This window comes from Dermochelys coriacea, chromosome 12 (genome assembly GCF_009764565.3).
Source record: "Dermochelys coriacea isolate rDerCor1 chromosome 12, rDerCor1.pri.v4, whole genome shotgun sequence".
NCBI classification, from domain to species: Eukaryota; Metazoa; Chordata; order Testudines; family Dermochelyidae; genus Dermochelys; species Dermochelys coriacea.
In genome coordinates, this window is record NC_050079.1 from 11,078,863 (window position 1) to 11,092,603 (window position 13,741).

General features: G+C 39.2%; 1 protein-coding gene across 6 annotated transcripts in view; it reads right to left on the reverse strand.

The window, feature by feature from the left end:
* Positions 1 to 13,741, reverse strand: part of DUS2 (dihydrouridine synthase 2) — a 57,935-nt gene that overhangs the window by 8,322 nt on the left and 35,872 nt on the right. For all 6 annotated transcript variants that reach the window (XM_038367770.2, XM_038367767.2, XM_038367769.2 and 3 more), the window contains 6 exons: positions 11,974 to 12,039; positions 7,428 to 7,498; positions 6,781 to 6,867; positions 4,975 to 5,143; positions 2,088 to 2,209; positions 171 to 314 (listed from right to left, as the gene is read on the reverse strand). In XM_038367770.2, coding sequence (XP_038223698.1) covers positions 171 to 314; positions 2,088 to 2,209; positions 4,975 to 5,143; positions 6,781 to 6,867; positions 7,428 to 7,498; positions 11,974 to 12,039 — 659 coding nt within the window. The remainder of the gene's footprint in view (positions 1 to 170; positions 315 to 2,087; positions 2,210 to 4,974; positions 5,144 to 6,780; positions 6,868 to 7,427; positions 7,499 to 11,973; positions 12,040 to 13,741) is intronic.

A 13,741-nucleotide genomic window follows, 5' to 3' on the forward strand; every position in this document is an offset into this window, starting at 1 on the left:
TTTAATTAAATGTAATATGGACTCTCTCCTCTTAAAAAGTTTATCCAAGAAGGTGCTGTAATATTTTAACTGCCAATTTTCACCTATAAAAGTTTTGTCAGATACCAAAGATCAGACAAAAATGTAACTAAGTTCAAAAAGATGGTGAAGAATTAACTTTGCATGCTTACTTGTCAAATCTAATAGCCATTTTTATCACATCTGTGTCTTCCATCTGCTCATCTTCCTCTTGTGTCTTGGCCTTTAATGATGCCTTCTTAGCTTCCAGAATAGCTGTTGTTTCTTCGTAGAAACTGCCCATTTCAAAGACTTCACTATTAAAAAAATTACTTCTATTATTAGCATTAGGAGTCAATTTATGTGTGTTTACACACCATTTTATTAATAAAATGAATATTAAAAATGTATTTCAAAGAAGTTGCATGTGCTTAGAAAGCTAAGTTCAGGTACATTTATATGCTGCAAACTAACAGTGTGTGGAGTCATGGGATTCTACGTTGATCACCTGTCCTTGACTTCTTGCAAAGTTTGCTCAGTTTACAGGAAAGAAGTTCATTCCTCTACCTGCTGACCTAAAGACTCAACCTGGGATCTGAAAGCCAAGCCAGAAGCCATCACAGACTCCACAATTTCAATTAAATTACAACTTTACAGATGCATAAGCCAATAAAGAACCCAACTCTCTCTCCCAATCCTGTATCAGCTCTGAAAAGCTAGTAGGAACAAAAAATAGTTAACATTGTCAAAAGAATCTGAATACGCAGAGGGCAGATCTGTTGAGCAAGATGGTATTTTTACAGTCCCTTTTCTGATTAACATCTTATGCATTAGATATATCAGAGGTGCAACTGCACTGGCAAAATTGGAATCCATAATTCCCCACAGGTGGTAGTAACTATGAAAGCTGTAGTGTACACAACATTCAATATTTTTTTAACCACTGTATCATAACATGTCTCATAGTGGGGTAAGGCAACTCAATAGTAAAAATGCATGTGTGCTGTGTACACTATGGTCTCCATTGTTGGTGTTATCAGTAGAACAATACAGGATGAATTATTATGTAAGTGAGGAGGTTCCTTAGAGTGGACAAGGCCGTCCATATATGCTGAGCCATGTAAACTCTTTTCTGACCTTAATATATTAGTGCACACTCTAGCACTCAATTAAAATGAAAACTCTGTAGTATGCTAAAACTTTTACTGGTGGCAATTTAGCATTAACACCACTAGGCAGCAATGTTAAATCACATTACTATCTCCAGAGATGTTTTCTCATTTTAAAAAGAACTAAATGTTCTTCAGTTATGTAGTGATTAAATAGACTGTTTAAAACATTGTTTCAAAGGCTTATGGACCTGCTAAGACAGGTCTGTGAAACTGCTTCCTGGTCAATCTCTTTCGAGATGTACAAAAATGCAAAAAAGCTATGGACCATATTTTCAAAATGGCACAACATTGCTCTTATACAGTGAAGGTCTGGGTTTAATTATTTCTTTTTTATAAACTGTGCCTTTCGTTTCTCTAGATGCATCCAAAATTTAACACAATCAGTTTTTGTAAGAGCTCCCCCTCTCCACTGGATAAACTTTCCCCTTCCGCTACTAGTTACAGGGAGTCCTTAAAGAGGCAACAGCCCCTTTTTCTTCTGCCCAGACAGACAAGGACACATTGCATACAGTTGCATTGAGCCCATTCTGGCTAACACTGCCACTCGTTGCTGTGGAAGTAGCATACCAGATAACCAAAGAAAGGGAGGTAAATGGTTACCTTAAAGATGTAAAACAGCATATTGCAAACACAGAATTATGCTATGACAGTGGCAGAAAAAATCCCCTCTGAATTAGCTGAGTCAAGGGAAAGCTCATCCCTCTGGTACCAGCAGAGGAAATGCTGGCACCTGCTGGAGACATGATACTGGACTAGATGAACCACAGGTCTGATCCACAAAAAGAAAAGGAGAACTTGTGGCAACTTAGAGACTAACAAATTTTACTTCTTTTCTTTTTGCGGATACAGACTAACATGGCTGCTACTCTGAGGTCTGATCCAGTATGGCAATTCCTATTACCTATATAATATGCTTACCAGATTTCTTGAGTTGACTGTGCAGCATGCAGTTTCTTTCCCTCTGTGGTTTCTAACTGTTCTCTTAACATCTGACACAGACAGTACTTTGTGTTGGTATAGTGATTATCATATCTCACTGCCTGAAGGAAAGAGATATGTAATATGTAAAAATACACTAAAGAAAGAACTATTCCTATTACCTAACCTTTCACATGTTTCTGGCTACATTTCAAAATAGTTTAAGGAATGTACAGCACAGCGTATACAGTTCTCAATAAAGTAAAGTCTACTCAGTACTCTCATTCATTAACATAGTCCAGAACTGGTTTGGTGTTTTTTTCTGGAAAAAAATCTGAATTATTTTATTATTGGCTTTTTATATACTTGAGAAAAACAAGAAAGTAGTTGACAAGAATTTCACACATATACTACTTTACTACTCAAATTGATGGATGTACACCTTTGGGTGCAGTGGAAGTTTGACTAATTTGATTTTTGTCCTTTTCCATTCCGTGATTTTACCCTCATGATTTGAACAGATCAAAACTGTATGTGGTTGCGGGAGGGGGGAAGGTTTTGTATAAAAATAAATACAGCTTGCACTTACTGCAAATGTGGCCTTGTTAGCCAAGTCTCCAATTCAGCAAGATACCTAAGCAGTTCAACTGAAGTCAATGGGATTATTCACATTCACAATGTCTTGCTGATCTGGACACAAGTCACCTCTGATAGTTCAGAAATATGAGCTGTATTGTAAATTCTGCTTTAGGAATAATCTTTGGTATTTAACTGCGTAACACAGGCAACTCAACAGACTGGGCCAAATTAATCTCTGATTTAACATCAATGACAATGGAATTAATAGCACAAATGAATTGGCACACCTTTTGTAGGACTGAAAATATATTTTTTTATTATGCATTTTCACTGCCATACAACATTGCAGGCAGTATGGTTGACTTGAAGAGGCTGGCGCATGTTGCCTTGGTGATTTTTTTCTTGAAGGACATCCTTGATAGACAGACATATTGCTCAAATTCTTCTATTTGTTCTCTCTTGATTGTTATTTGGGCTTTTGGCAAGGTATCAGACCGCATACATTTGGTTTTGGAGCATTTAATTTTCAGTCCAACTTGGCTGCTTTTTGTGTTAAGTTCTCGCAGTATTTTCTGTAGTTGGCAGTATTTTCACACAATACCTTCAGCTCAACTACTGCCAGCAATGTTGTACAGCAGCAAAACATGGGCACTGACAGCAGAGCAGCAACTGTCTGTCATGGAGATGGTGATGGAAAGAAGAATTCTGGGAATTTCAATCCACAACCGAGTCCCCAATGAAATGATCAGACAGCAGAGTGGAGGGCAGGATGTCGTCACTGAGAGCAGGCATAGTAAAATGCGATAGGCCTTGAATACAGCGAGGCTCACTGATAATCAGTGGACTGCAGCTGTCGCTGAGTGTTACCCACAGGAACCAAAACAACCACTCGGTCAACCTCCAAAGAGACGAAAAGATTTTATTGTGAAAAGACATGGCGGCACAAGGAGAAGGAAGGCCAGGATACGAGCAGAATGAAAGACGTGTTGTGATAGGAGCAATCTATACAAGGGCTGAAGGACTGATTGATCAAGGTGATGATGCATTTTAGGCCTTAAACTTATTTTAAATTGAACTTTTCTAGATTTTTAGCATGTAGTTTTTTCATGATGGTTACAAAATTGAATAAGAAAAAAAGTAAGACTCTGAAGTCCTATTCTTTTAATCTGTTTTTTTTTTAAAAATATGCATCTGTGATAGGGCTTTCAGTGGCCGGGCACCCTAGTGGCTAGATCATTGGTTAGGGGATGGAGGAGGGGACCTGCCCTCCTTTCCCTCAGGTCCTGGCTCAAAGTCCTGGGCCACTCACACTCCTAGATAGGGGAGATGGATCTTGCTCTCAGCCATGAGGTGGGGGGACTCAGGATCTGGTGTCTCCCTATACAAGTCCTTTAGTTCGGGGCGTGGCCCTGCTAGTCCAGTTCCCCCACAGTTGGGGCTTGGCGGTAGATTCCCCTTGGCAGCGGAAGACTTACTTGCTTCCAATGGCTATGTTGGCAGTCAGGCAGTCTGTCTCTGCCTTCAGACAGACACACAGAGAGCTTCTGCCTCTTTGCCAGTCAGCCCCTGACTGAGCCAGGCTCCCTTCTTTTCTCCCCCTTCCAGGACTGGCATTGGCTGCAGGTATAAGGGGCAGGTCTAGCTGAACCCACAGGTTTTCTTTAACCCCTGCTGTGCCTGGCAGCCGTCTCTCTGCTCCTTCACAGCATCTCTGTCAATAAAATGGTAGATGGCCCACCTATTGCACTATAATGAGACAGCTGACTGAACAACCTTCTCTGTGCTTTTCTGCCATTTGAAAAAACCCTAACATTTTCTAGAAGAGGAAAATAATTCTATAGAGTTTAAATGGCTTTAGAAAACTGTGAAACTCTGCAGCCTTCCTAGACAGAACTCATCTTTCTATTCCTACTCCATTCAATATCACATTCACTGTTGTAGCAATCACAACATTGGCACTCTTGGCATTAGTTCTACATAAATGCAGAGATTTTTGAGAGCATCCCAAAAGCCTGAGAAATCTTTCTAAAACCTCGGCATCAAGAATGAGAATAGGCAAGCACAGTATGTAACAAAACAAAACAAAAAAGATTTACTTAAGGTAAGACTGTATACTAGACAAAAATTCAATGATGTAGTCACTGAAAAGTTGGTAAAAACTGTAATAGTTTTCATCTTATGCAATACACAAAAATATTACAAGAGATTTACTAATTGAAAAACAATGAGGAATTAAAGACACCCTACACAAACTTGTGTTAAAATCTCTAAACTATGTTAATTACAGGTAAAATCTTCCCAAACGTACGTATTTGATGTATTCTTGCATGACTTCCCTCAAGGGACAAAGGCCTTTTCTTCTGAAGATGGATGGGTTCCACATGGCAGCACGAGCTATCATTACCGATGAAGCACCTGCTGCTTGTTGGAAGGTTTCAATGTCAGTAAATTCTTTGATGAAGTCATGGGATCCTCCACTGAAAACAAACATCTCTGTTATGATTAACAATGATTAACATGACACCACCATGCAGAAAACAGGTTTCAGAGTAGCAGCCGTGTTAGTCTGTATTCGCAAAAAGAAAAGGAGTACTTGTGGCACCTTAGAGACTAACAAATTTATTAGAGCATAAGCTTTCGTGAGCTACAGCTCACTTCATCGGATGCAGAAAACAGTGTATTCTGCGCATTAATAGAGCTGGGCACGCATGATAATACAGAAGGTTTATGGACTGTCATGTTATTCATTGTTGGTATAATCTATTTAGGAAATCAGCACCACTCTGGGAGAATGGATGGCTTAGAGCAGTGGTGGGCAACCTGTGTCCCATCACTGGCTTAAAGGATTATTAGTAATGGGATATGAAAGTCTTCCAAAGTCAGACCAGGCCAGTAGTGACCAAAAGTTATTAGCATCTGATGACTGATTGGTAGGCAGCCTCTGTAAAATGAGTTTGGTGGTACCAATCCAGTTTCAAGTGAACAATTCTCCTTAACTCAAGACACTCCCCAATAAGCATAAATTGGCTTCGTTTCCCTAAAGGAGACAAGCGCTGATTTTGTATGTGCCACCTTCATTAGCTACACAATAGGTTTTAAAAGTCAGCTGATCTGGGAAGAGAATGCTGTTTGGTGTCCTGTCAAAAAAGAATTTGAAGATCTCAGTTCAATTCCCAGTGGATCAGGTGCATCTCCAAACCTGGTATCCCTTGTTGGTAATTGTAGTAGAAAGGACTAACATTGAATGAGCATAGGCTCAAGTCTGAGGCAAATGGGCGGGGGAACAGTGAGTAAAAGCGTGATCTGCCTCTAGCTGCCTCTAGCTATGCTGTTCCATGTTCTATGGCTAGAAAACATAATTTTCTAACATTATCAATCTAGCTCCTTTTGTAAGCTAAAAATAATTTAAAATCCTGTTTTCCCCTCCCAACAATTTTCTAACTGTAACAGAACACTAACTCACTTTGAAGGTGGACTAAAACGAGTCATAAAAATTCTTCAGGGTCCCCTTAAATGAAGAGCTACTGTCAATTTTGACATATAGGAAAGTTACCCAACATTTTGATAAGAAACCAGAGCTCCCACAGCCAAGTGTACTTTGGGGAAATATATCTCGGCAACAGGGGGCTTTGGAAGGCTGTGGCACTGGTTTCAGGGCCGAGGCCATCAGAGAGCGGGGTCCTGTTGCCCAGGGAGAAGTCTGTACCAGTGAGAGTGCCTGAGAAACCCAGAGCTAGGAACAGTAATCAGTCACTACCCAGATTACCTAGAAGCACATAGAATTCAGCCATTGGATTCAAAACAAAACGCTGGTGTCTGCCCAGAAAGGAGGAGGACTGGGCCATGTCATGACAAATACTAGTGGTGTTCATAGCATAATAATTAAGGAGCCCTTTTTGCATTAAAACAAAGACAGTGACATTTCAGACCGCCAACTTCGAATACCAAAGCCACACTCTAACCTTGTGATTTGACAACAGATGTAATTATCTCATTTGCCCTATATAAGGAGACCCTTAGTTTCCTGCACTTAATCCCTTCTTGCTCAGTTAGATTTCCTTGGCATAATGTCTACTGCTAGACATGGATACCTTAAAATGACCACCTAACTTACTTTGCTATTACAGGAACAGAGACTGCCTCACAGATGGCTTTGATCACTTCACAGTGGACAGGATGTTGAGGCCTCTCCTCCTTCTTCCTTTGCAACACAGAAAGAAAAAGACAAGATCAAAGATTTCTAGTAGAAATTGTGCATAAGTAAACTCTTAGCAGACAATTCCAGTCCTGCAGTGACAAACCTAGTCAGTCTCAGTTTACGTTCATATGCAAGGTGTAAACCTGCGTCACATGAAACACATCTTGAAAAATATTGCTATTTTGGTTCCCTGTGCAGGTGAAGCAGCTAATGTTTAGGGTGCACAGCTGTACACCTCACACACCTGAGAATTAAAATCTAGCATGCAACTATTTAATTCCTTAATGTTAGATAATTTTTGCCTTCTATTTGGTTTTACCAAGGATAAGATTTTAGAAAAACAGAAGCATAAATTTAAGCTGCTAAATCTCTGTTTACGCTCCTGAATAAGAAGCCTAATGTAGAAAGTACTAAGCACCCAGCTGCTGTCATTGAAATCAGAACCACCTCCTTGCAGCTGAACTAGACAAGGTGAAGTAAATTTGCTAGCCCTAGTTTATTTCTCTCTACCTGCCAACAAATAACAACAGTAATAATAATTCTTTCCACACAAACATATTTACCTTCCATGGACTGCAATGGCAGCAACACCAGTCTTTTCTATCCTCTTCACCAGGCTTATAGTGTCTTCAAGCTGAGGAGTGAAAAAACGGAACACGTTATTTTAATTTGATGGAGGAAGAGCTCTTCAGCACATGATCATTATACAAACACATGCTGGAAATCTGTTCTCCCATCGAAGTGTACACAATTCCTATATTACAACAATCATACCCAATATGAACATAACCCTTAATATAAGCTTTACTGAGAACTATTCATTATGGCTAAAACAGGATTCCAGTCATGCCATTTTTAATATGTCTCTTTGAAATTACAGTTTAAGAACCTGCTTGACCCAGGGAATACAACATTTGAGACTATTTCCCTTCACACGTCTCTGGGTTGTCTTTTAAAAGACATAAAAACACACTTGATTGGCAGGTACTATTGCACTGAATATGCTACAAGACATATATACTGCATCTTGGATAGAAGAGATATCACTCACATCTATTCATGCATGAAATATTCACAAACATTTCCCTAGAATAGATGTTGAAAAATGCCCCCCATGATTGAAGAATTTGATTAGTATCCATACATTACCGGTTGTCTCATGAAATAAAGAAAAAAAAAAAACCTTCTATTCCTTCAAAGAGAAAACATGAGCCTAATGAACAACAGATGGAATTCAGGACATAGCCAATTTATTCTGCTATGTGCAATTATGCAGCTTTTAGAAAAAGCAAAGGATTCACCTTTTTTTCAGATGTTGGGCTAGTAGACTGTGGGTCATCTGAAAGTACAGTAGAACCTCAGAGTTACAAACACCAGAGTTACGAATTGACCAGTCAATCACGCACCTCATTGTGTACTTCCGGTTCCAAATCAGGCAGCAGCAGACTTCCTCCCCCCCTCCAAAGCAAATACAGTACAGTATTGTGTTAAACATAAACTACTAAAAAAAAGGTGGGGGTGGGGGGAGAAGCAGCATTTTCAAAGCTATATTAAGTCAATGTTCAGTTGTAAACTTTTGAAAGAACAACCATAATGTTTTGTTCAGAGTTACAAACAACCTCCATTTCCAAGGTGTTCATGTCTCCGAGGTTCTACTGTAGCACATTCAACCTTTGGGAGAAGCAGATGGCATGGACGTAGAGACAGATGCTCACTTCCTGTTCTGCTGGAAGATACATGCTAAGCAAACCAACTTGAAACAAGAAGGAAGAGAATCTAGGACAGTTCAAAGTGAAAAGAGAACATGCTAGTTCTTTGATCTCATGATTGTAGAGGGGGTTGTGGTGGACAATTAGCTGAACATGAGTTAGTTCCCAGTGCGATTCTGTGGCCAAAAAGGCAAATGTGATCCCTGAATGCATAAACAGGGGAGTCTCAAGTAGGTTCGCTCTGTATTTGGCACTGGTACGACCATGGCTGGAATACAATGTCCAGTTCCGGGGTTCATAATTCAAGAAGGATGTGGATAAATTGGAGATGGTTCAGAAAAGAATCACAAGAATGATTAAAGGATTAGAAAGCTTGGCTTATAATGATATACTAAAGGAGATCATTCTTTTACCTTAATAAAGAGAAGGTTAAGGGGTGACTTGATTAGAGTCTGTAAATACCAACATGGGGAATAAATATTTAATCATGAACTCTTCAATCTAGCAGAAAAAGGTGCAACACGATCCAATGGCTGGAAGTTGAAGCTAGGCAAAGTCATACTGGAAATAAGATGTACATTGTTACCAGTGAGAGTAATTAACCCTTAACCACATGTGACATTGCACCCCATAATGCTTTATGGGAATATGCTTATGAATGTATATATGACATAACTGGAATATGTTTTTATGCTACATATGCCATGTAACATATCTCTGTAAAGATTATGATCTACTGAATATATTCATCCTATGTGTATGCATGTGTCATTTTTGTACTCGAAGTTATGAATATTGGCTGTATACTTGTTTAATTTTAAATAGCCTCAGTGAAGCAGTTGGTCAGCTTCCTGAGAAAAGACTATTTTCAGTAAGTGCCCAATCAAGAAGCCCTTAAGACAACAATGAACTTGGAGATGCCAATCCACATCTAAGCTTTCCCAGGAATGTGGCTTGGCTGGTAAGGAACTCAGTCATGCATGGACATGTGACTTGCCCATGTGACTCCAAAACTCCATTTTGTAGCTGGATTCTACACTGGGGGAGGGAGGAGTGTCCACCAACAAGAGAAAGTCTATTTAAACCCCTGGGAGACCCCTCCATTTTGTCTTCAGCTAGTTCAAGAGATACCCTCTCCACCCCCAAAGGATACCAAAAGGAAACAAAGGACAGTAACTACAGGGGGTGAGAGTGACTGCTGGACCCAGACTAGAAGAAGGAGACTAGTCTGTAAAAGGAAGCTTACTGGAACATCTCTGAGGGTGAGGTTTTATCTGTATTCAGTTTTCTTACTGTATTAGGCATAGAATTGTGTGTTTTATTTTATTTTGTTGGGTAATTTACTTTGTTCTGTTTGTTACTATTGGGAACCACTTAAATCCTACTTTCTGTATTTAATAAAATCACTTTTTACTTATTATTTAACTCAGAGTATGTATTAATACCGGGGGTGGGGGGGGACAGCTGTGCATATCTCTCTATCAGTGTTATAGAAGGCAAACAATTTACAGGTTTATCCTGTATAAGCTTTATACAGGGTAAAATGGATTTATTTGGGTTTGGACCCCATTGGGAGCATCTGAGTGTTAGAGACAGGAACATTTCTTAAGCTGCTTTCAGTTAAGCCTGCAGTTTGAGAGATGTGGTTCAGACCTGGGTCTGTGTCTGTAGCCGGCGTGTCTGGCACACCAAGCAGGGTTTTGGAGTCCCAAACTGGCAGGGAAAACAGGGGGAGAAGTAGTCTTGGCACATCAGTTGACAGCCCCAAAAGGGTTTCTGTGATCCAACCTGTCACACAACATACCAAGGGTTCTGGTGGATTCTCCATCACTGATAATTTTAAAATCAAGATTGGGTGTAGTTCTCAACAATATGCTCTAGGAATTATTTTGGGGGAAGTTCTGTGGCCTGTGCTACACAAGAGGTCAGAGAAGATCATCAAAATTGTCCCTTCTGGCCTTGGAATCTATGAAGATTGTTGAAGATACACCGATTTTACTTTAATACTTTTTATGCATGATTTTAAAAATGTGTACAGGCCTAATCTGTGCATGCAATCACTGATTGCACATACATCAGATATTTTTGCACAACTAGTTACACATTTGTCCATATATACATACATTCAATTTGCATGTGCAGTCACAATAACTATGCACATAATTAGGCAGTAATTTGCAAAATAACCAGATGCAATTACCAAAGGGAAGACAAATTGACTACTGGAGCTTAAAAACTCTATTCAATACAAAAGAAATTAGTGACTAAAAAGTAAATTCTAACCAACTGCATCAGCAAGGAAGGTGTTCTGAGTGAGACTGTTAATGCTGTGGAGTTTGTGGAGAAAGTCAGTAGTATCTTGGAGGAAGCCGGCACTTTGTGTGGTGAGTGGTTTGAGGATGGTTTCTATGAGTCTCGATATTTCTTTAGTAAGAGTGCCAAGGCCAGATGAGATGGATCTGTCTAGGTTTCCTTGTTTGTGTATCTTGGGAAAAACACAGAAGATCTCCTGAGGTGCATTCATGGCGATGAGGTTGTAGAGTTTCTCTCGGAATTATTTGAGGAAGGATTTGATGACATCCTTAAATTCCTGGGTAAACTGTGGTGTAGGGTCTACTTTGAGTTCCTGATAGTAGGTGGAGTCAGACAGTTGCTGGTTGGCCTTGCTAAAGAATGCATCACAATGGAGGACTACGATAGTGAACCTTGTGTCTGCTGGTTTAATCACTATCTGGTGGTTGAGTTTCAGAGACTGTACAGGTGTCCTCTCAGCAGTGGAAAGATTGTGGCGGATGTGATGTATGTTAAGGATACCCTTGTCAATTTTTTTCCGGAAGCAATCAATGTAATGAGTAAGAATGTGGTGGTCCGCTGTGGGATGTCCAGTCAGGTGATTTTTTTTTCTTATGACTGTTGGTAGGGATGTGGTAATTGTGGCATCTTCATTGTTGTGAAAAAATTCTTTGAGGTTGAGTCAGCAAAATTCTTCACCATGAATGGTCCCTTGAAATATGTGTTAACTACTTATGCTAAACAATCTGTTCCACCTTGTATTTACTGTGACACTGAGTACATTACCTAGACCTAAAGAGCAGCTCTGTGTAAGGCTGATAGCTTGTATCTCTCACCAACTGAAGTTGGTCCAATAAAAGATATTACTGCAACCATCTTGCCTCTCTAAGAAATTCATTGTCAGTTACGTTGGGCTTATCTACCCATGGAATTGTCCTATTGCGTTAATGTGTGGACACTCTTATTTCAGAATAAAAGTACGTTTCTCTATCCAGTGGGTTAAAATCCAGTGGGTTAAAATCAGTTAAAGTTTCATTGTAATGTCTATGGTATCTGGCTCCCAGGGTTAACATTAACTGGAACAAAGCATTATAAAACAGATTCTTACCGAAGGCAAGATTCGGATTTTGCAGGTCACTGGTTTACAAATTCCTTTAACCAAGGTACTCAGAATCTAAAGAAAGGAGGGGATAAATACTATTACAGAAGCAACATGAGTAAATCTTGCTCTGTTGAACATATAAAGACCTTTGAACAATACTTGAAAGAAAAATATGTAAGGGTCCCTATATGGAATGGTGCTATTTATTTAGTTAAAGTTTATATGCCAGTTGTGGATCAACTTTATAGTAATTTCATCTAGACCACATTTCCCTAGTTTGCTTTTGAGAATGTCATGTGGGACTGTGTCAAAAGCCTTACTAAAAACAAAATATATCACATTTACTATTTGCACTTATTCACTAGACCAGTAACCCTGCCAAAGAAGGAAATTAGGTTGGTTTGGCATGATTTGCTCTTGAAAAATCCATGCTGGCTATTCCTAATAATTGTATTATCCTCTAGAAGCTTACAAATTCATTGTTTAATAATTTGTCCCGGTATCGTTCCAGGTCAATAATTCCTCAGGTCCTCTTTGTCCCTCTTTTAAAAGATAGGTACTATGTTTGCCCTTCTTCAGTCTTCTGAAACTTCACTCATCCTCCATGAGTTCTCAAAAGTAAAAGCTAACAGTTCCGAGATTGCTTCAGCTAGTTCCTGAAATACACTAGGATGAATTTCATCAAGCCCTGCTAACTTGAGTACATCCAACTTACCTAAATATTCTTTATCCTGTTCTTTCCTTATTTTGGCTTGAGCATATGTTCCTTCCCCCTTTTTAATATTAGTATCTGATCACCATTAATCCTTCTAGTGAAGACTGAAACAAAAGAGGCATTAAAAACTTCAGCCTTCATGATATCATCAATTATTAGCTCTCCTTCCCAGTAAGTAGAAAACCTATTCTTTTGTTCGTCTCTCTTTTACTCCTAACGTATTTTAAAAAGTCTCATCTTACTGCCTTTTATGTCCCTTGCGAGGTGTAACACACTTTGTGCCTTAGTCTTTGATTTTTTCCATTACATGCTTGTGCTACTCTTTTGTACTTTTTGTAGTATTCCTTTCTAATTTTCAGGTCATTAAAGCACTACTTATGGAGCCATATTGGCCTTTACTGTTCTTCCTATCTATTGCATTGGGATAGTTTGCAGCTGTGCCTGTAATATTGTCTCCTTGAGAAACTGCCAGCTCTCCTGAACTCCTTTTTCCCTTTAATTTTCTTCTCATGGGATTTTACCTACCAGCTCCCTGGGTTTGTTCAAGTCTGCTTTTTTTGAAGTCCATTGTCCTTAGGTCAAACATCCATAACAACAGGGTGGGAGCTATTTAGGCCAGCCTTTGGATCAAGGTCAAATATTGAGGAACAGCTTTCATTCAAATACCTGGTAAGAAGTATTGATTGCATATACTGAGGATAACAGGTGCAAAGGTTATAATTTTAAATGGCAATGGCAAGCTGCTACTAAGTCATCCCTTCAGTCACCCGACATGAGAAAAATGTTTTTACACTACACATTAAAAGATAACCTGTGCATCTAAATTGAAGACACCCAATAGCAATAAAAGTAGAAGAACTTCTTGCAACACACTTTAGAAGCAATCAACCCATCTGCCCTTCAGTAAATAGACAACATTTTTATCAGCCTATGAAGCTTGCTTGCGTAAACTTGCATCTTCTCTGACAAGAAGAGTGCTCTGACTTGGACAGAGACAAAATTATTGGATATATAAGGACTGCAACACATTTTTGGTTGTGTGAGATTAAACACTTTGGA